The sequence below is a fragment of the Heterodontus francisci genome, chromosome 5 (genome assembly GCF_036365525.1).
Source record: "Heterodontus francisci isolate sHetFra1 chromosome 5, sHetFra1.hap1, whole genome shotgun sequence".
NCBI lineage: Eukaryota > Metazoa > Chordata > Chondrichthyes > Heterodontiformes > Heterodontidae > Heterodontus > Heterodontus francisci.
Genome location: NC_090375.1, coordinates 85,364,969 through 85,390,758, shown reverse-complemented (window position 1 = coordinate 85,390,758; position 25,790 = coordinate 85,364,969). Strand labels below are relative to the sequence as shown.

Here is a 25,790-nt window from a genome sequence, read left to right as displayed (position 1 = left end):
TCATCGGACAGGGTATTGAGTACAAGAGTTGGCAGGTCATGTTACAGTTGTATAGGACTTTGGTTCGGCCACATTTGGAATACTGCGTGCAGTTCTGGTCGCCACATTACCAAAAGGATGTGGATGCTTTGGAGAGGGTGCAGAGGAGGTTCACCAGGATGTTGCCTGGTATGGAGGGCGCTAGCTATGAAGAGAGGTTGAGTAGATTAGGATTATTTTCATTAGAAAGACGGAGGTTGAGGGGGGACCTGATTGAGGTGTACAAAATCATGAGAGGTATAGACAGGTTGGATAGCAAGAAGCTTTTTCCTAGAGTGGGGGATTCAATTACTAGGGGTCATGAGTTCAAAGTGAAAGGGGAAAGGTTTAGGGGGGATATGCGTGGAAAGTTCTTTACGCAGAGGGTGGTGGGTGCCTGGAACGCGTTGCCTGCGGAGGTGGTAGACGCGGGCACGATGGCGTCTTTTAAGATGTATCTAGACAGATACATGAATGGGCAGGAAGTAAAGAGATACAGACCCTTAGAAAATAGGCGTCAAGTTTAGATAGAAGATCTGGATCGGCGCAGGCTTAGAGGGCCGAAGGGCCTGTTCCTGTGCTGTAATTTTCTTTGTTCTTTGTTGTTCTTTGTTTATAAGTGTGTGGTGATCTATTTGAAAGATGATTCTAAATGGGGGTAGAGGAACAGAGGGATCTAGGGGTACAGATACACAAATCACTAAAAGTCGTGTTACGGGTTAAATAAGTCCATTAAAAAAGCAAACAAAGCACTGGGGTTCATTTCCAAAGAGATATAATTGAAAAGCAGAGAAGTTATGCTAAACTTTATTAGAAACTTGGTTAGACCACACTTGGAAAACTGTGCATAGTCCTGGTCTCCATATTATAAAAGGATAGAGAGGCACTGGTAAAGGTACAAAACAGATTTACAAGGATGGTACCAGACTGAGAGGTTATAGCTACTAAGAAAGACTGAATAGGCTGGGGCTCTTTCCTCTCTAAAAGAGAAGGCTGAGGGGTGACCTGATAGAGGTCTTTAAAATTATGAAAGGGTTTGATAGAGTCGTTGATAGGGTAGCATGAAAATGCTTCCACTCATGGGGGAGACCAAAATTAGAGGCCATAATTATAAGAAGGTCACTAATAAATCCTCCTGGGAATTCAAGAGCAACTTCCTTACTCAAGGGAGTGGTTAGAATTTGGAACTCACTATCACGAGTAGTTGAGGTGAATAGCACAGAGGCATTTAAGGGGAAGCTATATAAACACATGAGGGAGGGAGGAACAGAAGGTTATGCTGATAGTGTTAAATAAAGAGAGATGGGAAGAAGCTTGTGTGGACCATTAATACTGACATGGACCGGACCAATTGGGCCAAATAGCCTGCTTCTGTGTTGCACATTCTGTGTAATTCTACATAATAAATTATCTTGGCATGAAAGGCAGAATTACAGTAGACTTAAATACGGGAAGGACACTAAAGAATATGTTCTTTTCTGGTATGAGGCATGCCCCACCTCTTCCCTTCCTGAGGATATAAGTAATGCGATCTTGCAAGTCCAAATCTCACAATCGAACACTTTGCATGTTTTAGGTTTTTATCCTGCAAAACAAATGATGGGATGTTGGTTATACCCACAGCTTAAGTTATGAGTCCACGTCCCACTTCATTTTTAATTTAACTACTTGTCTTTGCACATCATAGGCTCATATTTACTTTTTGAGTTGTCAGTTTATTTGCAGTTGTTAGTCAGATTTTGTAGTTTTCTAGGTTGGCCTATCTTACAAGAAGGAAAAGAGTCAAGAGTAGGTAGAGACTTGGAATGTGGCAATTATTAGCTCCCTATACAGAATGCTAGTTGAAGCAGCTGCTCCCACCTGGCCTATGTCTGGCCTCCTCCAGTCATGATCTCTGGATTTCCCGAATTGCAGAATTTGAAGTGCTGCTCCTGGAACTGTGCCCTTCTTTTTGTATCAAGCACATGAACTTCAGTGTAAGAGATGCTCCTAATTGTCACTTATTTTGCAACTTTTCAGATAGTACACATGGCAATAACATAGAGTCATACAGTCATTCCAGCAGAGAAGGAAGCCATTTAGCCCATTGAGAGGTCATAACATCAACCTTATCAAGTTAAATTCACAGGCCATGTCTACGTTTCCAAAGAATCAATAGTCCAAGCGAATGGAAGGGCTTTTTCAAAGCAACAAAACTGTTTGTGCAGTCCGACATTCAGTTGCACAGTTGTTTATACCACTCCGTCGCTCCCACTGCCCTCAAGGGGCTGAATTTTGTGAGTCCGTTGCAGATTTCAGCAGCGGACCCAGAAGTGGGCACCGTTCCCATTAGTCACGTGGGCGGCCGGTCCATTGCGATCACGTGGCAGGTGGTGACTTTGCGTAATGGAGGCGCAGGGCCTGTCCAATTACGTGTTGGTGGCAGGATTTGAGACACCAAATACGCGTCAGATGAATCCAGAGCAGGTGCTGGTGCCATATTTAAAGACCTGCCAGCCCTGCTGGCATTGCTTCCTTGCACTCATTTCTGCTAGCTCTTCACAACTGAGACCTGTGTTGCAGTGACTCTGGACCCCCGACCTCCATCCCCCCCACCCTCCGAGGCAGACCCCGCATGATGGCAGAGGCAAAACACAGGGTGGCCCCACGCTTTAGCGATGCCTCCCTCCAGATTCTCCTCCAGGCTGCAAGGGAAAGGTGAGCAGTCCTGTTCCTTAGCGATGGCAAGAAGAGGTCCTACTGCTGAACAAGCAAGCCTGGATGGAGATCACCGCGTAAGTTAGCAGCTGTGGGTCACCCCCAGACAAGGGTACAGTACCACCAAAGGGTCAAAGACCTCCGTCGATCAGGCAAGGTGAGTGCTACATAACTCTCTCCTTTTTAGTGATTTCAAGGGGCTACGCAGGACGAAGTGCAACATGGGGAAGGAGGCACTACAAAGGCGATGGCAGTGGTAGGGGGTGGGGGGGGTTAGGCATCACCTCATTCTGACAGATGTATGGCTGCATCTTGACCACAGGCCACCTCTTTCACAACTCACTGCCATTAACTCCCATGAGAGTGGATGGGAGCATGAGTAATACGTGATACCCCAGTAGGGGACAAGGGGCTGACACTAGCAGAACTGTCATGTTGATCTCTCCGCAAAGTACGACTATCTCCCTCTTGCCACTTGCAGGACAAGAGGGTCCATAACAGGAGGGAGACAGCCCGGACAGGCGGAGGCATCCCAGATCTTTGGCCTCTCTCCACAGCAGAGGAAGAGGAATTAGAATTGACAGGGACCCAGGGCAGCCACTCCATATCGCATCGAGAGATTGGAGTCTCCACGCAAGAGAGTGAGGATTGGCTTCTATTGACATACAGTTCACCTCTGGAGACCCACATCACATTTTGTTAACATTACGAGATTTGGGCACCAAATGTCAGGAAAGATTATATTGGCCTTGGAAGTGATATAGCACAAATTCACCACAATGATACCATGGCCTAAGAGATTAAATTTTGAGGAAAGGTTCATGAACTTGGTTTGTATTCCCTTGGGTTTAAAAGATAATCTAATCAAGGTGTTTAAAATGATGAAAAAACTTGCACATATGTGCCATCTTTCATGACCACCAGACATCATACGAACATATGAACATACGAATTAGCAGCACGGATAGGCCACTTGGCCCTTCAAATCTGCTCCGCCATTCAATAATATCACGGCTGATTTTACTGTAACCTCGACTTCACAGTCCCACCCACCCCCAATAACCTTTCACCCCCTTGCTTATCAAGAATCTATCTACCTCTGCCTTAAAAATATTTAAAGACTCTGCTTCCACCGCCTCTTGAGGAAGAGAGTTCCAAAGACTCACGACCCTCTCAAAGAAAAAATTTCTCCTCATTTCTGTCTTACATGGGCGACCCCTTATTTTTAAATAGTGACCCCTAGTTCTAGATTCTGCCACAAGGCAAAACATCTTTTCCACATCCACCCTGTCACGATCCCTCAGGATCTTACATGTTTCAATCAAGTCGCCTCTTACTCTTCTAAACTCCAGCGGATACAAGCCTAGCCTGTCCAACCTGTCCTCATAAGACAATCCGCCCATCACAGGTATTTGTCTAGTAAACCTACTCTGAACTGCTTCCAACGCATTTACATCCTTCCTTAAATAAGGAGACCAGTATTGTACACAGTACTCCAGATGTGGTCTCACCAATGCCCTGTATAACTGTAGCATAACCTCCCTACTTTCGTATTCAATTCCCCTTGCAATAAATCACTACATTCTATTAGCTTTCCTAATTACGTGCTGTACCTGCATACTAACCTTTTGCGATTCATGTAGTAGGACACCCAGATCCCTCTGCATCTCAGAGCTCTGCAATCTCTCACCATTTAGATAATATGCTTCTTTTTTATTCTTCCTGCCAAAATGGGCAATTTCACATTTTCCCACATTATACTCCATTTACCAGACCTTTGCCCACTCACTTAACCCATCTATATCCCTTTGTAGCCTCCTTATGTCCCCTTCACAATTTACTTTCCTATCTATCTTTGTGTCATCAGCAAATTTAGCAATCATACCTTTGGTCCCTTCATCCAAGTCATTTGTATAAATTGTAAAATGTTGAGGCCCCGGCACTGATTCCTTTGGTAGACCACTCATTACATCTTGCCAACCAGAAAATGACCCATTTATGCCTACTCTCTGTTTCCTGTTAGCTAGCCAATCTCTATCCATACCAATATGTTACCCACTACACCATGAGCTTTTATTTTCCGCAATAACCTTTGATGTGGCACCTTATCAAATGCCTTCTGGAAATCTATCTCTTCAAAGAACTCCAATAAATTGGTTAAACATGATTTCCCTTCCACAAAACCATGTTGACTCTGCCTGATTACCTTGAATTTTTCTAAGTGTCCTGCTATAATGTCTTTAATAATAGCTTCTAACATTTTCCCTGTGACAGATGTTAAGCTAACTGGCCTGTAGTTTCCTGCTTTCTGACTCCCTTTTTGAATAAAGGAGTTACATTCACTATTTTCCAATCTAATGGAACCTTCCTCGAATCTCGGGAATTTTGGAAAATCAAAACCAACGCATCAACTATCTCACTAGCCATTTCTTTAGGACCCTAGGATGAGGTTCATCAGGACTCGGGGACTTGTCAGCCTGCAGCACCAACAACTTACTCAGGACCACTTACCGGGTGATTGTAATTTTCTGGAGTTCCTCCCTCCTTTCCATTTCCTGATTTACAGCTATTTCTGGGATGTTACTTGTGTCCTCAATAGTGAAAACCGATGCAAAATATCTGTTCAATTCATCTGCCATCCCTTTATTTTCCCTTATTAATTCCCCAGACTCACTTTTTATAGGACCAATGCTCACTTTGTTTACTTTTCTTTTTTAAATATCTATAGAAACTCTTACTATTTGTTTTTATATTTTTAGCTGCCTAGAAATCTCAAAATGCTTTCAAGCCAATGAAGTCACTGTTGTAATATAGGAAACGCATCAGCCAATTTGTACACAACAAGCTTCCACAAACAGCAACGTGATAATGGTCAGAATATCTGTTTTTGTGATGTTGATTGAGGGGTAAATATTTGCCAAGGCACCAGGGATAATTCCCCTGCTCTTCTTCCAAACTGTGCTCTTGGGATCTTTTACATCTGCCTGAGAGGGTAGATGGGGCCTCAGTTTAATGTCTCATCCAAAAGACTGTACCATCAACTGTGCAGCCCTCCCTTACTACTATACTAGAATGTCAGTGTTGATTCTTGTATTCGTGTCATGGAGTGAGACCTGAACCCACAACCTTCTGAGTCAAAGATAAGAACATTACTATCTGAGCCACAGTAGTTCGATTTAATGCATGTTATTTCCTCTGATGGTGGAATTGAGAGCAAGATGGTATAATCTTAAATTTAGAGCTGGGTCATTTTGGATAAAATCAAAAAGCATTTTTTCACACAAAGGATAGTGGAAATTTAGAACTCGCTTCATGCGGCTTGAGGAACTTCGGCTCAGAGTCAAAAAGCTGGAGGCCGAGCTGCATTCACTACGAAAGTTACCTGGACACTTGGTTCCAGGAGGCAGTCACACCCCTTAGGATAGAGACATCTGTTTTGGTCAGTAGTCAGGGACAGGAGGGTGTGACTGCGAGTCAGGCAGGTAAGGGGATCGAGAAGGTGGGAGTGGAGGAGCCTCTGCTCTTGCAACTGAGCAACAAGTTCGAGGTTCTTGCAGCTTGTATGGACAAGAGTGAGGGCTGCAGTGTGGATGAGCAGACTGACCATGGCACAGGAAACTGTTCAAGTGGAGGGAGCAAAAAGGAAAGTAGTTGTAGTGGGGGACAGTATAGTGAGGGGGGTTGACACTGTCCTATGCAGCAAAAAGTGAGAGTCCAGAAGGCTGTGTTGCCTGCCCGGTGCCAAAGTTCAGGACATTTGTTCAGGTCTGGGGAGGAACTTACAGTGGGATGGGGAGGATCCAGTCGATGTGGTCCATGTAGGTACCAACGAAATAGGCAGGACAAGGAAACAGGTTCTGCATAGTCAGTATGAGGAGCTAGACACCAAATTAAGAAGCAGAACCTCAAAGGTAATAATCTCTGAATTATTACCTGAGCCACATGCAAATTGGAGTAGGGCAAATAAGACGAGAGAAATGAATACGTGGCAAAAAGACTGGTATGGTAGGTGGGTTCCGGTTTGTGGGGCACTGGTACCAGTACTGGGAAAAGTGGGGGCTGTACCCGTTGGGACGGTCTACATTGAACCATGCTGGGGCCGGTGTTCTAGTGAGTCGTATAACTAGGGAAGTAGAGAGGGTTTTAAACTAAATAGTGGGGGCAAGGGATCAAATTTGGGAAGATGTGGTAAATCAAAGAGTAGAGACAAGACAAGAGAGAAAGGCATTAATATGGGAAAAGATAAACAGTCCATGACAGGAAGGGACAGTGATTACAAATGAGCAGTCAAGGCTAGAGGTTACAAAAATAATAAAATGACAAAACTAAAGGCTCTGCATCTGAATGCATGTAGCATTCGAAACATAACAGATGAACTGATAGCGCAAATAGAAATAAAAAAGTACAATCTGATAGCCATTGCAGAGACATGGCTGCAGGACGACATAGATTGGGACTTGAAAATTGAAGATTACATGACATTTAGGAAAGACAGGAAGCTCGGGAAAGGTGGAGGAGTGGCTCTGTTAATTAATGATGGTATTAGCACAATAGAGAGGGATGACCTAAGTTCCGGAAACCAGAATGTAGAAGCAGTTTGGGTCAAGATGAGAAGTGATAAAGGCAGGAAGTCACTTGTGGGAGTGCTGTACAGGCCCGCTAACAGTTACCACACGGTAGGAGGGGGTATAAAGGAAGAAATAATGCATGCTTGTCAGAAAGGTAAAGCGATAATCATGGGGGATTTTAATCTACATATAGATCAAAGGTATGGGGCGAAAGCCGGAACAGGTTACTGAGTTGGATGATCAGCCATGATCATAATGAATGGTGGAGCAGGCTCGAAGGGCCGAATGGCCTACTCCTGCTCCTATTTTCTATGTTTCTATATTTGATTGGAAAAATCAAATAGGCAAAGGTAGCCTAGATGAGGGGCTGAATTTTATTAGTGCTTTGAAGTGGGCAGCCTGCCTGTACTGAGCAGCCCCCGCAGAGCCCCCGTGATATTATGCGCAGGGGCTCATTTAAATGGAGGGGGTGGAGCGGCCGCCCCCATGATGTAGAGGGGGTCTCTGCTGTGTTGCCAGCAATGGCATCCGGCGCCACTGTGCAGGCGCCGGCACCATTTCTAAAGGGATTCAAGCCCTTCAGGAGAGATTTAAATATTTAAAGGTGCCGGTTTGATAAAAATTTCAATAAAAGCTTGATTTAACTTTGACTCCCCTCTTCCACCACCGCCCCCCCCACTAAGTATTCAATACATAAATTGACCTAACCCCCCCAAAAAAATACTTTTTGAAATTCTGAACCTCCCCCCACACCAGCAACTTCCGCATCTTTGACCCTCAAACCCTTCCCACCATACCCACAACCAATAGAAATAGTTTTTCCCACTCCCTCCTCCTGCTCTGATATTTTTAGTCCTCCTCCCTCCTCACCAGTGTCTCTCCTCGGAACTTCGAATTGTGGCCGGCACACGTAATATCACCGTGAGATGGCTGCCCGGTCCAAGTAAGTACACTATCATTTATTTTAATGCATTTTGAGAATTAAATGAAGGCCTCGCCACCAAGGGGCGTCGTGGGTCATGGCGGGCTGCTCCTGCTAGCATTTTACAGGCCTCCCCAACACAACCCACAGCATCGAAGGGCTGATAAAATCCAGCCCGAGGAGTTCATAGAATGTTTTCCAGTTAGTTTCTTAGAATGGCACGTTCTAGAGCCAACCAGCGAGCAGGTTATACTAGATCTGGTATTGTGCAACGAGATAGGATTAATTAATGACCTCATAGTAAAGGTGCCCCTAGGCAGCAGCGACCATAATATGATTCAAGTTTACATTCAGTTTGAGGAAGAGAAGAGTGGGCTTAAGACTAACATTTTAAACTTAAATAACGGCAATTATGAGGGCATGAAAGCCGAGCTAGCAAAAGTGAACTGCCAAAGTAGGTTAAGGGATAGTTCAATAGAGATGCAGTAGCAGACATTTAAGAGGATATTTCAGAATACACAGAATAGATACATTCCAACGAGAAGGAAAAATTCCAAGGGGAGGACCCACCATCTGTGGTTAACTAAAAAAGTTAAAGATAGTATCAAACTTAAAGAAAAAGCATATAATTGTACAAAGATGGATGGCAGGTCAGAAGATTGGACAGAATATAAAAAGCAGCAAAGAACGACCAAAATATTAATAAGGAGGGAAAAATTAGAGTGCGAGAGAAAGCTGGGCAGAAATATAAAGACAGATGGAGGGCTGGATTTTACACCGGGTGGACGGGAGCTGGCCACCGACGTAAAAGTCGGTGGTGAACCCGCTTCTGCCTAGCCCAAGGATCCAACCCGCATTTTACGGGTTGCCGGGTTTTAACTGTTCCAAGGTGGGACTTCCACCTGCTTGAAGGAGGATATTCTGCCTCAATGAGCTGCCGGCCAATCATCGGGCCAGCAGCCCTTAGTTCCAGCAGTGCCACTGGGAGTGGTGACCACCGCTGGGACTGCATCCCAGCTGAGGACATGGAGCCACGACTGAAGGTATGTAAGGGTTGCCTCGCCGGGGAGGCAAAGGTGGTTGTTTGAGGGAAGGGGCGTCTTGGGTCCTGGGGGTGCTTGCAGAAGCGGGTTCAGCCCTCAATCGGGTACCCTGTGCTCAGGGCTGCCCCCCCCCCCACCCCCCAGTGCGCTGAGAGACCAAGTATCACTGGACGGCCTTTCACGTCTCCCGGATCCCCGCTTGCAATGGGTAAAATACCTGTGGAGCCGGGTGAAGGCCCTTAAGTGGCCATTAAGTGACCACTTAAGGGCCTTGATTGGCCTGGGGCGGGCGGTCCATTTCTCGCCCCCCCCCAGCCCACGTGAAGTGGGGCAGAGGCGGGAGCGGGCCGGGAAGGAGCCTTCGGCTCAATTTTATGCCACCCCCTGCCACCAACAGCTCGCTGGGGTGGCATAAAATTCTGGCCAGAATTTCTATAGATATTTTAAAAAGAAAAGAGTTAACAAAGTGAGCGTTGTTCCTATAGAAAGTAAGTCTGGGGAATTAAAAAGGGAAAATAAGGAGATGGCAGATGAATTGAACAGTCGGTCTGCATCGGTCTTCACTATTGAGGACACAAGTAACATCCCAGAAATAGCTGTAAATCAGGAAATGGAAAGGAGGGAGGAACTCCAGAAAATTACAATCACCCGGTAAGTGGTCCTGAGTAAGTTGTTGGTGCTGCAGGCTGACAAGTCCCCGAGTCCTGATGAACCTCATCCTAGGGTCCTAAAGAAGTGGCTAGTGAGATAGTTGATGCGTTGGATTTGATTTTCCAAAATTCCCTAGATTAGGAGAAGGTTCCATTAGATTGGAAAATAGTGAATGTAACTCCTTTATTCAAAAAGGGAGGGAGACAGAAAGCAGGAAACTACAGGCCAGTTAGCTTAACATCTGTCATCGAGAAAATGTAGAAACTTTTATTGAACATGTTCTAGCAGGACACTTCGAAAAATTCAAGGTAATCAGGCAGTGTCAACATCATTTTGTGAAAGAGAAATCATGTTTAACCAATTTATTGGAGCTCTTTGAAGAAGTAACATGTACTGTGGATAAAGGGGAACCAGTGGATGTACTGTACTTCGATATCCAGAAGGTATTTGATAAGGCACCATATCAAAGATTATTCTGGAAAATAAAAGCTCATGGTGTAGTGGGTAACATATTGGCAAGGATAGCAGATTGGCTAGCTAACAAGAAACAGAGAGTAGGCATAAATGGGTCATTTTCTGATTGGCAAGATGTAACAAGTATTGTGCCGCAGGAATCGGTGCTTGGGTCTCAACTTTTTACTATTTATATAAATGATTTGGATGAAGGGACCGAAGGTATGGTTGCTAAATTTGCTGATGACATAAAGATAGGTAGGAAAATAAATTGTGAAGAGGACATAAGGAGGCTACAAAGGGATATAGATAGGTTAAGTGAGTGGGCAAAGATCTGGCAAATATGAAATTGCCCATTTTGGCAGGAAGAATGAAAAAGAAGCATATTATCTAAATGGTGAGAGATTGCAGAGCTCTGAGATGCAGAGGGATCTGGGTGTCCTAGTGCATGAATTGTGAAAGGTTAGTATACAGGTACAGCAAGTAATTAGGAAAGCGATCGCGAAGGGAATTGAATACATAGAAACATAGAAAATAGGAGCAGGAGTAGGCCATTCAGCCCTTTGGGCCTGCTCTGCCATTCAAAAAAGATCATGGCTGATCGTCTAATTCAGTAACCTGTTCCTGCTTTTTCCCCATATCCCTTGATCCCTTTGGCATTAAGAAATATATCTATCACCTTCTTGAATATATTTAATGATTTGGCCTCCACCCCCTTCTGCAGTAGAGAATTCCAAAGGTTCACCACCCTCTGAGTGAAGAAATTTCTCCTCATCTCGGTTCTACATGGCATAACCCGTATCCTGAGACTGTGACCCCTGGGTCTGGACTCCCCAGCCATTGGGAACATCCACCAGGCATCTAGCCTGTCTAGTCCTGTTAGTATTTTATGTTTCTATGAGATCCCCTCTCATTCTTCTAAACTCTAGTGAATATAGGCCTAGACGACCCAATCTCTCCTCATATATCAATCCTGCCATCCCAGGAATCAGCCTCGTAAATCTTCTTTGCACTCCCTCCATGGCAAGAACATCCTTCCTCAGATAAGGAGATCAAAACTGCACACAATACTGCAGATGTAGTCTCACCAAGGCCCTGTCTAACTGCAATAAGACATCCTTGCTCCTGTACTCAAATCCTCTTGCAATAAAGGCCAACATACCATTTGCCTTCCTAATTGCTTGCCGCACCTGAATGCTTGCTTTCAGCGACTGGTGTACAAGGACACCCAGGTCTCGTTGCACCTCCCCCTTTCCCAATCTATCACCATTCAGATAATAATCTGCCTTTCTGTTTTTACAACCAAAGCCTTTTTGCATCCTCCTCACAGGTCACATTCCCCTCTTCCCCCCGCCCCACCCCCCAGCTTTGAGTTGTCTGCAAACCTGAAAATGTTACATTTAGTTCCCTCACCCAAGTAATTCACATATATTGTGAATAGCTGTGGCCCAAGCACTGATCCCTGTGGTACCCCACTAGTCACTGCCTGCCACCTGGAAAAAGACCTGTTTATTCCTACTCTCTGTTTCCTGTCTGTCAACCAATTCTCAATCCATGCCAGTATATTACCCCCAATCCCATGTGCTTTAATTTTGCACACTAACCTCTTATGTGGGACCTTATCAAAAGCTTTCTGAAAATCCAAATACACCACATCCACTGGTTCTCCCTTATCTATTCTACTAGTTACATCCTCAAAAAACTCCAGTAGATTTGTTAAGCATGATTTCCCTTTCGTAAACCCATGCTGACTTTGCCCAATCCTGTTTATGCTTTCCAGGTGTTCTGCTATTACATCCTTTATAATAGACTCTAGCATTTTCCCCACTATTGATGTAAGGCTAACTGGTCTGTAGTTCCCTGTTTTTTCTCTCCCTCCTTTTTGAAATAGTGGGGTTATATTTGCCACCCTCCAATCTGTAGGAACTGCTCCAGAGTCTATAGAATTTTGGAAGATGACCACCAATGCATTCACTATTTCCAGGGTCACTTCCTTTAGTACTCTGGGATGTAGATTATCAGGCCCTGGGGATTTGTCAGCCTTTAACCTCATTAATTTCCCTAGCACTATTTTTTTACTAATACTGATTTCCTTCAGTTCCTCCCCCTCATTAGACCCTTGGTTCCCTAACATTTCTGGGAGGTCCTTTGTGAAGACAGAACCAAAGTATCTGTTTAATTGTTCTCCCATTTCTTTGTTCCCCATTATAATTTCCCCTGTTTCTGACTGTAAGGGACCTACATTTGTCTTCACTAATCTTTTTCTCTTTATACATTTATAGAAGCTTTTACAGTCAATTTTTATGTTCCCCACAAGTTTACTTTCATACTCTATTTTCCCCTGCTTAATCAACTTCTTTGTCTTCCTTTGCTGAATTCTAAACTGCTCCCAATCCTCAGACGTGCTGCTTTTTCTGGCAATTTTGTATGCCTCCTCTTTGGATCTAATATTATTCCTAATTTCTTTTGTAAGCCACGGTTGAGCCGCCTTTCCGGTTTTATTTCTGTGCCAGACAGGAATGAATAATTGTTGTAATCCATGCAGACGTTCTTTAAATATTATCCATTGCCTATCCACCGTCAACCCTTTGAGTAAAGTTCCTAAATCTACCATGGCCAGCTCGTGCCTCATACCTTCATAGTTTCCTTTATTTAGATTCAGGACCCCTAGTTTCAAATTCAACTACTTCACTCTCCATCTTAATGAAGAATTCTATCATGTTATGGTCACTCCTCCCCAAGGGGCCCCGCACAACAAGATTGTTAATTAATCCTGTCTCATTGCACAATTCCCAGTCTAAGATAGCTTGTTCTCTAGTTGGTTTCTCAACATATTGGTCTAAAAAACCATCATGTACACACTCCAGGAAATCCTCCTCCACAGTATTATTGCTAATTTGGTTTGACCAATCTATATGTAGATTAAAATCACCCTTGATTACAGTTGTACCCTTATTGCATGCGTCTCTAATTTCCTGTTTAATACCATCCCTTACTCCACTACTATTTGAGGGCCTATAGACAACCCCCACCAACGTTTTCTACCCCTTGGTGTTTCTTAGCTCCACCCATACAGATTCCACATCACGATTTCCCGAGCCAATATCTTTCCTCACTATTGCATTGCTTTCCTCCTTTACTAACAACGCTACCCCTCCTCCTTTCCCTTTTTGCCTGTCCTTCCGAAATACTGAATACCCCTGGATGTTCAGTTCCCATCCTTGGTCACCTTGCAGCCATGTCTCCATAATTGCTACTAAATCATAACCGTTTATATCTATTTGCGCTGTTAATTTATCTACTTTATTGCGAATGCCCCGCGCATTAAGACACAATGGGCTGAATTTTATTGGGGCACCTCTGTCTGCGTCAGCTATACAGGGCATTGGTTGACCACATCTGGAGTTCTATGTACAGTAATGGTCTCCTTATTTAAGAAAGGATGTAAATGCATTGGAAGCAATTCAGAGAAGGTTTATTCGACTAATACCTGGAATGGGCAGGTTGTCTTATGAGGAAAGGCTGAACAAGCTAGCCTTGTATCTGCTGGAGTTTAGAAGAGTATGAGGCAACTTGATTGAAACATATAAGATTATGAGGGGTCTTGACAAGGTGGATGTGGAAAGGGTGTTTCCTCTTGTGGGAGAATCTAGAACTAGGGGTCACTGTTTAAAAATAAGGGGTTGACCATTTAAGACAGAGATGAGGAGAAATGTTTTCTCTCAGAGGGTCCTGAGTCTTTGGAACTCTCTTCCTCAAAAGATGGCGGAAGCAGAGTCTTTGAATATTTTTAAGGTAGAAGTTGTTAGATTCTTGATAAGCAAGGGGATGAAAGGTTATTGGGAGTAGGCGGGAATGTAGAGTTGAGGTTATAATCAGATCAACCATGTTCCTATTGAGTAGCGGAACAGACTCAAGGGGCCGAGTGGCCTACTCCTGCTCCTAATTTGTTTGTTTGTATTCCAGGCATCTGCAAAGATTATTTAGAAAGGACAGCCTCCAGATGGCAGACAGGAGGTTTTATCCAGCCCATTATATGGTCTTTTATTATCCATTGGATTGTTGCATTCACACTCGATATCCGCTACGAGACAAGACATCTACGCAGATGGAACACAGAGTAAGTTGTGAAAGAACAGATCTGCTCTGGATAGTAAGGTCCTATTGCAGTTAGTCCTACTGACTGCAAATTGGCTTGACTCTCACTATACTTTGAGATTGAAGGAGTTGGTGGTACACACTGTGTAGTGCTGAAAATGCAAAGTGGCCACAATAAAGTTCAAGTTTTAACTTTTGCAACACTTCTTAAACTGTGATGCTTTATAGAATGTGAATAGCTTAATCACATGGCAGCTTGCTGCATGTTAGAAATCTTATTAGGTTCATAAATCTCTTGTTGAAAGCTTTATTAGTTATAGTGTCCTTAACTGAAGTTTTACAATGCTGCAGTTGTCCCTTCAAATCTCAGCATGCTGTTGCGATTTGCACCTCAGTTGCAACTTTGATACCATCCATTGACCCCAAAAAACAAGTTTGCTTGTTCAAAGCAGCAATTTCAGCTTTATAAATGAAAAACACAATTATGTTTTCACTTTTTTTAATTAAGCGAGTGCCCCCAGTGTTCTGGTTGGTCCATGAATACTCCCAATTTTTTAATTGTCGGGACAGTTATGAATTATAAATTATAAATAAGGCAGATGACATCTAGAAATACATGCAAATTTAATTGCAGACATTGTGAGCAATTTATTTTCCATAGTACGTGAACTGTCCCTTTTCCAGTATACTCTATTTATATACTTTTCCTTCTGCTTTCTGGAAACATCATTTTCTAACAGATTCATGCCAAAATAAATCTCTGACCCTTTAAGATATAATCATTGTCAGGGGTCATTTCTGGTTGTTATATTGAGCTGTGACATCAAGGTCTCATGCTTTCAGAACAAGGATGTTCCAGCAGTAAACCACTGGTCAAAACAAACTATGTGTATTGCTTCAAATAATCAACGTGTGAATTCAATGGCAGAATAATACAAGAAGGTGAAAGAATAATGTAAAAGTTCTGATACCTTTATATCCCAAGATGGCTACAGTAATGGTCAGCATGGCACACAGGACATAGAGCAGCAGAATAGCAAACTTCAGTGCCCAATTGTTTCTGCATCGATTACACTGAGGCCCTTCCTGGATTCCTGCAATAAAAACACAAGGCTTAACATTTTTTGGCATATATGCTATTCATCGCTATCTTTTTTGATGCTCTGTATCATACATTTATGTAGCAAATGCTTTGGTAAATTTAGAAACAAAAACATCAAAAGAATATTTGTTCACTACCCAGAATTACACATTGCCAGGAACAGCACTGTTCAGAGATTAGTCTTTCCTTGTTTTATTCTGCCACCACTCCTTCCCCCACACCACCCACCAGCACCCCCACCCACCCCCCCTCCACACTCACATTCTTCCATTTTCACTCTTGATCACAATGCTGTTGAGCACAGCTCCAGAGGCATCTGCAGCCTCCAGCATCTTATCCACGTGATTAATTTTAATTTTTGAGTTCACACAATGAGTGCCAAAGAATATTCAACTGTTAAAGGCACCACAACTCAACCTGATGCAGCCTTCATTCAATGGCCCTGGATTTCCTTGGAGCTAGTGCCACCCCACCATCATAACTTCACTGGAAGTGTGGCGGAATCCCTGTTATAGGTCAATATTTATGCATCAGCATTTTCTATCTGAGGTTACTGAGATGATGATTAAAGATGCAAACCCTAGTCAATTTTCCCCTCCCTAGCCAAGGAACACTGAGCTCAGCCTCAGCATCCTATTGTTGCTCTCTGCTGAGATAAGCCAGCTCAGTGAAAATTTGCCATACTAGTGCTCTTCGGAGTTTGGAGTATTTCATGCTAATAGCAGAGAGCAGAGAGACATACAGCCTAAATTTCCTTGCTGAGAGGAGGCAGGAATTGGGGCAGGAGCCAGTTATGTTGGGTCCTTGCCCTGTTTTTTCCACCAGTCAGAACGTGTACAATCCAATGTATTATGACTCCACACAGTTGAAGGAAATATGTCAAATAACCTATTTGTTGCCATTTGCATCCAAAATGCCAGGTGTCCAGCATCCAATGCAGGTTATTAAAAATGTTGGTTTCCATAAGGAAACTGGCCTCTGTAAAAATGGAGCAGTTTGGTACGTTTTAAAACTTAGCCAGAGCGCTACTGCAAAGTGCTGTCCTAAGTTTATCCCTCTCACCAGAGGTGGGTGCCTCAGTTGTGCCATAAATGGTGTGGGCACCCACATAAAATCTATAAATTCCCTGTTCTCAGAAACTGAGCCAGAGTTGTGGGTACAATTAATGGAGCTGGCAGAAATAATGCACTGAGCCCTTTCACTGTGTTTCTAACCTGTACTGTACCTGAGTAGGAATGCTTGATACCGACAATAGATTATAGATGGCAAAATGTTCCATTCCCCAGCACGAGCAAGCCTAATCATGAGGAGCACAAACACTTCAACAATTATAAATAAGTCAGTGGATCTCTCATGTTGCCCATGGGCAGTCAAGACCAAGAGCACTTTTCAAATCACGCAGCATTAGAGGGCAGGAGAATAACTGGACCCTAGTGCAGAGGGGAAAGAAAATAGTTGGGACCGGGAAGAAAAGTGTGAATGGAGCAGGTGGGGGAGAGGGGGGGGGCAGCAAGGGTGTAAGGCGGCTTTCAATTTTTATCAGTCCCTTCAATTTTCTTTTGGAAAGTTCCTATATTAATCTTTGTATTTTTATGTACACAGTTGGTAACTGTGAGCTGCAGACTTCTTTGGTGTAGCGGTTTTGTTCCACTTTTAAATTATGGTTTCATTGTCCATTCTCCATAGCTGGTATTTGTGTCCAATTTTTTCCATTCTAAGACCCAATTTTAACCCGCACGCCTGACAAGAATGGGATACCAAGGGGGTTAAAATCATGGCAGCAAGCAACTCAACAGGTCCCTGTCAACGTGCCATTTTAGCAGGTGTTTTATGGCCTGCCAGCAAGGCAAGAAATCATAGAAAAGGATCATAGAATGGTTCTAGCACAGAAGGAGGCCATTCGGCCTGCAATGTCTGTGCCAGCTCTCTGCAAGAGCAACTCAGATAATTCCACTCCCTTTCCCCATAGCCCTGCAAATGTTTCTCTTCAGTTGTGGCTCAGTTGATAGCACTCTGACCTCTGAATCACAAGATTCTGGGTTCAAGTTCCACATCCAATGCAGTATCGAGGGAACACTGCACTTCCAGAGGTGCTGTCAGTTGGATGAGATGTGAAACTGAGGCCCTGTCTGTTTGCTCGGGTGGATGGAAAAGATCCTATGGCATTATTTTGAAGAAGAGCAGGGGAGCTATTCCCAGTGTGCAGGCCAATATTTATCTCTCAATCAACATCACAAGAACAGATCATCTGGTCATTAACACATTGCTGTTTGTGGGAGTTTGCTGTGTGCAAACTGGCTGCTGCGTTTCCTGCATTACAACAGCAACCACACTGTTAAGGTGGCATGGGCTGAATTCAATGGGCTGAATTTCTTCAGTGTCATAAATGACTCTATGATGTCAAAAAGTACTTCATTGGCTGTAAAGTGCTTTGAGATGTCCAGGGGTCATGAAAGGCACTATATAAATGTAAGTTTTTTTTTCTCTTCAGGTGCTCATCCCTTTTGAAAGCCACAATTGATCTGTTTCCACCACACTCTCAGTCGGTGCATTCCAGATCCTAACATCTCGCTGTGTAAAAAAGTTTATACTCATGTCGTCATTGGTGTTATTGCTAATCACCTTAAATCGGTGTCCTCTGTTTCTCGACTCTTTCGCCAATGGGAACAGTTTCTCTATATCTTCTCTGTCTAGACCCCTCATGATTTTGGACACATTTAACAAATCTCCTCTCAACCTCCTCGTCTCTGAGGAGAACAACCCCAGCTTCGTCAAACTATCTGCAAACTGAAGTCCCTCATCCTTGAAACCATTCTTGAAATTTTTTCTGCACTCTCTCTAAAGCCTTCCCATCCTTTCTAAAGTCCGGTGCCTAGAATTGAACACAATATTTCAGTTGAGATTGAACCATTCTTTTATAAAGGTTCATGCTGTGTTAATAGAGCTCTGGCAATTCATTACCACTGACAATTTGGCCTCTCTGCTACCTTTGCGAAGGAATGACACACGTTGAAAGTCAGTAGCTATTGTTATGACCAGGTGAGAAAGTTGTCTAGGGGTCTTTTGCTGTCTTTACCTGGTCTTATTGTAACAGCGTTTTATTTTTAAACACATTGTGTTTTGAGCTCCCCCTTTTGTGCATCCTTGTTCACAGCTTTCCAATTATAAGGCAAAGAAACTAACACACCAGATTTTTTCAGATTTAAAGGAGAAAAGTGAAGTTTATTAAAACTTAGACTTAGACTCTAATACAGTTGATGCCGACGGATATGCGACGTTCCCACGCTAGCAGGCACACGCGATATACACATGCAGATAGGGACAGAAAAGATAAAGTGGAACAGTTTGAGGCAATATCTTGTTACTGTGCTTCAAGCTTATGGTATTGTCCTTTTGTAGGTAATTCTTTTGTTTTGTTGGGGCCCAGTATTCTGCTTAAACCTTGTTCACATAGGAGACTTTTCTCTCTTTGAGGTTCACGTGTTTTCACAAGATCAAGTTCTGTGGGAAGGAGATGGGAGCAGGCAGACAGGAAAGGGTTCTGCTTCAGTTCCAGAAGCACACGGCGTTCGGAGTTCAAATCCCTTGTTGAAATTTCAAATTTCAACAGCCAGCTAGTCATGTGGCTAAAACTGGTCTGACCATTTCTTCTGTGTTTATGGATTCGGCTATCTTAGCAGTCAATCTGGAATGCTAGCCACCCCCCATCCCCACCTTCAACATCTGGTAATCAAAAGTCCATTGTTGGTTGAATGGTCCTTTGTCCTTTATTCCAACTCTGCTAGTTACTGTGCAAATGTCTTTCCAGTCAGGGGCTTGCAATTTTAAGTTTTAATGTTCACATGGCGAAACATGTGTGTCTCAGTCTTGGCAGGTGGGGGGTTTGTCTGACACTATAGGAAGGCATGCCTGAAAGCTCAACCTGCCAGTGATGACTACTAATGTTACAAACACAGGGCATTTAGCTGCACACTCATTGCTCTTGTTTACGATATGCGTGCACTCATAAAATGGGAGAATGCAAACATGAATGTGACCAATGTCCCCTCTAAGCTGTGTGACCGCACCGAAAGTCCCGTGCAAGCTGCACACAAGTTGGGCCCATTAAATTGCAGCGCATGCATGGCCATGCAAAATAATTTAAAGGGGCCACGCACTTAAAGAAATCACCCGTGCACTCCAGAAAGAATTAGAGAGAACGTTGAATGTGACCCATGATTTTTATCACCATTTTAAACAGTATGACAGCCAGCATCGTCTTTAACTTGGGCAGCATTCTATCTTGCCCATATTTCCACATGAATTGCGTTTCCATCTCATATACAGTACACATGCAGCACTTATAATTGAACACAGATGTTGCTCAGAGTGCCAAAGGACGGATAGAATCAATTTGGTAAATATGCAAGCGAAGGCAGAAAATTATGATTTTAATGAGAAACGTCTTTTAGGACAAGCAGCAGGGAATCTACTGCCATCAAGCCTTGATCTGGTATTGAGTTCTGGCTGGAACATTCAAAGATAGTAACACAGTGAATGGTAATGTGAGGATTCCATTCATTCACTGCCTACTAGCCATGATTCCTTGGTAGAACTCTTGGCTCTGAATCAGAAGGTCATGGGTTCATAGGCCCATTATAGAGACTTAAGCACATAATTTAGGCTGACATTTCAGTGCAATAATGAGGTAGTACTTCACTTTTAGACGTGCTGTGCTTTGGATGAGACGTTAAATCAAGTCTCCATCTGCCCTCGCAGGTGGATGTAAAAGATCCCAAGCCGCTATTCAAAGAGAAGGGGAGTTTTCCTGGTGTCCTGGTTAATATTTTTCCTTCATCCACCATCACTAAAACTGACCATCTGGTCATTCATTCCATTGCTATTTGTGGAACTTTGCTATGCATGACAAGTCTGCCGTGATTCCCTGCAGTACAACAGTGACTATACTTCAAAAGTACTTTATTAGCTGTGAAGCACTTTGGGATATCCTGAGATCAATTCCAGTTTCTCCACCTAATGATGGCAAAGTGACAGCAAAACATCTAGGCTTAGAAATTAGTTGACACCGCCCACCACATTGGTAAAGGCAGAAAAGGTAGCATTCAGGACACATGCCTGAAATAGATTGTTGGCCCTTTGCATATGCAAATAAGGGCCTTAACACCTTTCTCAGGGCCTCTTTGCAAAATTGGTCTGCCCTGAACACAGCCATCATTTCTCCCACCCTTTCACTCTTAAATAATGGTGCTACATTTGCAATTTTCCAATCGAAATGGCACAATTCCGCAATCTAAAGATCTTTCGGAAATTATGACTAATGCGTCTGCAATTTTCTCACCAATTTCTTTTAACATCCTGGGGCGGAAACCATTAGGTCCTGGAGATTTGTCTATGTTAAGTCCCATTATTTTCTCCATGATCATTTTTTTTTTATTCATTCACGGGATGTGGGCATCGCTGGCTAGGCCAGCATTTATTGCCTATCCCTAATTGCCCTTGAGAAGGTGGTGGTGAGCTGCCTTCTTGAACCGCTGCAGTCCATGTGAGGTAGGGACACCCACAGTGCTGTTAGGAAGGGAGGTCCAGGATTTTGACCAAGCGATAGTGAAGGAACGGTGATATAGTTCAAAGTCAGGATGGTCTGTGACCCGGAGCGGAACTTGCAGGTGGTGGAGTTCCCATGCATTTGCTGCCCTTGCCCTTCTAGTTGGTAGAGGTCACAGGCTTGGAAGATGTTGTCTAAGGAGCCATGATGTGTTGCTGCAGTGCATTTTGTAGATGGTACACAGTGCTGCCACTGTACGTTGGTGGTGGAGGGAGTGAATGTTTGTGGACAGGGTGCCAATCAAGCGGGCTGCTTTGTCCTGGATGGTGTCAAGCTTCGTGAGTGTTGTTGGAGATGCGCCCATCCAGGCAAGTGGAGAGTAGAGCATGGCTACCCAACCCGAACCCACCAGGCCCGACAAAATGTGTCAGGTTCGGATTGGGTCGGGTCACTCTTCCGGGTACAGCATTCGGGCTCGGCTTGGGTCGGGCCGGGTCAGACACAGTGACAGCCAGGACGTCAAGGTGGGAAACATGCATTTGGACTCCGCACTAGTCTGCAGTGAGCGATTCCATCCAAAGTAGAGCACAACCTCTTTAATATAATCAACTTTATTCCGGTGGTCAGTTCAGGTCGGGTCGGGTCAGGCGAGGGAAAAAAATCAAAGGACTCGGGCCGGGTCGGATGTTCTTCTGTCGGGCTGGGGTCGGGTTTCATTTGCAGACCTGAGCAGGCCTTTAGTGCAGAGTATTCCAACACACACCTGACTTGTGCCTTGTAGATGGTGGACAGGCTTTGGGGAGTCAGGAGGTGAGTTACTCACTGCAGGATTCCTAGCCTCTGACCTGCTCTTGTAGCCACGGTATTTATATGGCTACTCCAGTTCAGTTTCTGGTTAATAGTAACCACTAGGATGTTGATAGTGGGGGATTCAGCGATTGTAATGCCATTGAATGTCAAGGGGAGATGGTTAGATTCTCTCTTGTTTGAGATGCTCATTGCCTGGCACTTGTGTGGTGTGAATGTTACTTGCTACTTAACAATCCAAGCCTGGATATTTTACAGGTCTTGCTGCATATGGGCACAGGCTGCTTCAGTATCTGAGGAGTCACGAATGGTGCTGAACATTGTGCAATCATCAGCGAACTTCTGACCTTATAATGGAGGGAAGGTCATTGATGAAGCAGCTAAAGATTGTTGGGCCTAGGGCACTATCCTGAGTAAGTCCTGCAGTGATGTCCTGGAGCTGAGATGATTGATCTACATGAACCACAAGCATCTTCCTTTATGTTCAGTATGATTCCAACCAGCGGAGGGTTTCTCATGATTCCCATTGACTCCAGTTTTCCTAGGGCTCCTTGATGCCATGCTCAGTCAAATGCTGCCTTGATGTCAAAGGCAGTCACTCCCACCTCACCTCCAGAGTTCAGCTCTTTTGTCCATGTTTGGAGCAAGGCTGTGATAAGGTCAGGAGCTGAGTGGCCCTGGCGGAACCCAAATTGAGAGTCAGTGAGAAGATTATTGCTGAGCCGCTTGACAGCACTGTTGGCAACACCTTCCATCACTTTGCTGATGATGAGAGTGGACCTTTAGGGCGATAATTGGCTGCGTGGAACTTGTCCTGCTTTTTGTGCACAGGACGTGTCTAGGCAATTTTCCACATTGCTGGGTAGATGCCAGTGTTATAGCTGTACTGGAACAGCTTGGCTAGAGCCGTGGCTAGTTCTGGAGCACAAGTCTTCAGTAGTATTGCCGGAATGTTGTCAGGGCCCTTAGCCTTTGCAGTATCCAGTGCCTTCAGGCGTTTGTTGATATCATGTGGAGTGATTCGGGTTGTCTGAAGACTGGTATTTGTGATGCTGGGGTCTTCAGGAGGAGGCCGCAATGGATTATCCACTCGGCACTTCAGGCTGAAGATGGATGCAAATGCTTCAGCCTTATTTTTTGCACTGATGTGCTGGGCTTCCCCATCATTGAGGATGGGGATATTTCTGGAGCCACCTCCTCCTGTCAATTGTTTAATTGCCCACCACCATTCCCAATAGGATGTGGCAGAACTGCAGAGCTCAGATCTGATCCGCTGGTTGTGGGATCGCTTAGCTCTGTCTATCACATGCTGCTTCCGTTCTTTAGCATGCAAGTCGTCCTGACTTGTAGCTTCACCAGGCTGACACCTCATTTTGAGGTATGCCTGGTGCTGCTCCTGGCATGTCCTCCTGCACTCTTCATTGAACCAGGGTTGGTTCCCCAGCTTGATGGTCATGGTAGAGTAGAGGAATATGCCAGGCCATAAGGTTACAGACTGTGGTTGAATACGATTCTGCTGCTGCTAATGGCCCATAGCGCTTCACGGATGCAGTTTTGAGTTGTTAGATCTTTTTGAAATCTATCCCATTTAGCACGGGTAGTGTCACACAACAAGATGGTGGGTACCCTCAATTTGAAGACAGGACATTGTGATCACTCTTACCAATACTGTCATGGACAGATGCATCTGTGAGGATGAGGTCGATCAGGTTTTTCCCTCACCACCTGCCACAGACCCAGTCTAGCAACTATGGCCTTTCGGGCTCAGTCAGTAGTGGTACTACTGAGCCATTCGTGGAGATGGACATTGAAGTCCCCCACCCAAAGTACAGTTTGAGCCCTTGCTACCCTCAGTGCTTCTTCCAATTGGTGTTCAATATGGAGAAGCACTGATTCATCAGCCAAGGGACAGGGGGCAGGAACCAGCAGGAGGTTACCTTGCCCATGTCTGACCTGATGCCATGAGACTTCATGGGGTCTGGAGTCAATGTTGAGGACTCCCATCACAACTCCCTCTTGACAGTATATCACTGTGCCATCACCTCAGGTAGATCTGTCCTACCGGTGGGACAGGACATACCCAGCAATGGTGGTGTCTGGGACATTATCAAGTATGATTCTGTGAGTATGACTATGTCAGGCTGTTGCTTGACTAGTCTGTGGGACAGCTCTCCCAATTTTGGCACTAGCCCCCAGATGTCAGTAAGGAGAGCTTTGCAGGGTCGGGTTTGCCATTTACAGTGCCTAGGTCAATGCCAGGTGGTCTGTCCCATTTCATTCCTTTTCTTAGGCTTTGTAGCAATTTGATACAACTGAGTGGCTTGCTAGGCCATTTCAAATTCAACCACATTGCTGTGGGTCTGGAGTCACGTGTAGGCCAAACCAGCAGATTTCCTTCCCTAAAGGGCATCAGTGAACCAGATGGGTTTTTAAGAACAATTGACAATGATTTCATGGTCACCACTAGACTAGCTTTTAATTCCAGATTTATTAATTGAATTCAAATTCCACCATTTGCTGTGGTGGGATTACGAACCCATAGCCCCAGAGCATTAGCCTAGGGCTTTGGGTTATTAGTCCAGTAACATTACCACTACACCATCGCTACTCTATACAGGTCAGGTGACATATTGCAAGGTAAGATAGAATCATAGAATCTTACAGCACAGAAGGTGGCCTTTCAGCCCATCATGTCTGTGCCAGTACTTCAAACAAGTTCTCCAATTTAGTCCCACACCACAGCTTTCTTCTCATAACATTGCAATTAGTTCTCTTCAAATACATATCCAATTGCCTTTTGAAAGTTCCTATGGAATCCGATTCTGCCACCCTTTCAGGCAATGCGTTCCAGATCATAGCAACCATCTGTGCGAAGTTAACTACCATATTGGTGTAAACATCAGTTTAGGATAACATTCTGTAAATTAACCATATAGTTAAGCTTCAAATAGCTACCTGCATTAATTTTTTACCTGTAAAGAAACTTCTTTGCTATTTGAAATGTGTTACCATAGGAATTTTCGATTTGGTTTGGCTTCAGATTAGATTTAAAGAGCCAAATTAGACCTCCGGTGAAGCTTTAAAATATCTTCGGTTAGCCACCCCTGAAGTGTATTTCTAACTGCTTTTTTAAGAACATTAGACCTTGGTCTCATCAGACCAATTGCACCAAGTATAGTTTGATATGATATTAAATCATGTTTCATGATTTGGAACTTTCAAATAATAAATATGGGAAGTAATGAGAAGTGACATGGGTCAGAAATCACTGTCAATGTAAATTCAGAGTATAGTATTGTTTGATTGTTTTTGATGTCATAAGGATTTCAGCACCCAGAAAAGATGGCAGTTGGTTGGAGAAAAAATAGGAATAGAGCCCTTTTTATAAATAATGTACACCTGCCATGTACCTCACATTATTAAGGTTCAAGATTAAGCTATATATATATCCCATTATGAAGGGGCCCTCTCAAGAGCCCAGAAATTGTACTTCATCCCACAGCTTGTTTTCATCATTTTTCTCTGAAAGCTGCTGACTCGAAGTGGGATACAGATTCCAATTCTGTCACTTGCAGAAGTATCTTTTCATCAAATATGAGCCTAAACAGTTAATGTTGCTAAAATATTCCACAGCTGTGAGGCATCACAGTTAAAACCATCCATATCTTCACCTGACATCCAGACTTTTTCCTCCATCAGTTAGGGCCACAGATACAATAGCCCTGATATTCTCAGAGCCATACTGAACCTAGGGTGAGGTGGAGGGAGGGTCTAATAGTGCTTGGTAAACCCAGAAGTAAGCTTTGAAGAAGAGCAGCGGAGTTATACCCTGAACCCTGGACAATATTTATCCCTCAATCAACATTACAAAAACAGATTATCCGGT

The 25,790-nt window shown here is 43.9% G+C and overlaps 1 protein-coding gene across 4 annotated transcripts in view; it reads right to left on the bottom strand.

The window, feature by feature from the left end:
* Window positions 1–25,790, bottom strand: part of colec12 (collectin sub-family member 12) — a 260,779-nt gene that overhangs the window by 67,992 nt on the left and 166,997 nt on the right. For all 4 annotated transcript variants that reach the window (XM_068031711.1, XM_068031712.1, XM_068031713.1 and 1 more), the window contains one exon: window positions 15,422–15,544. In XM_068031711.1, the coding sequence (XP_067887812.1) occupies window positions 15,422–15,544 (123 nt within the window). The remainder of the gene's footprint in view (window positions 1–15,421; window positions 15,545–25,790) is intronic.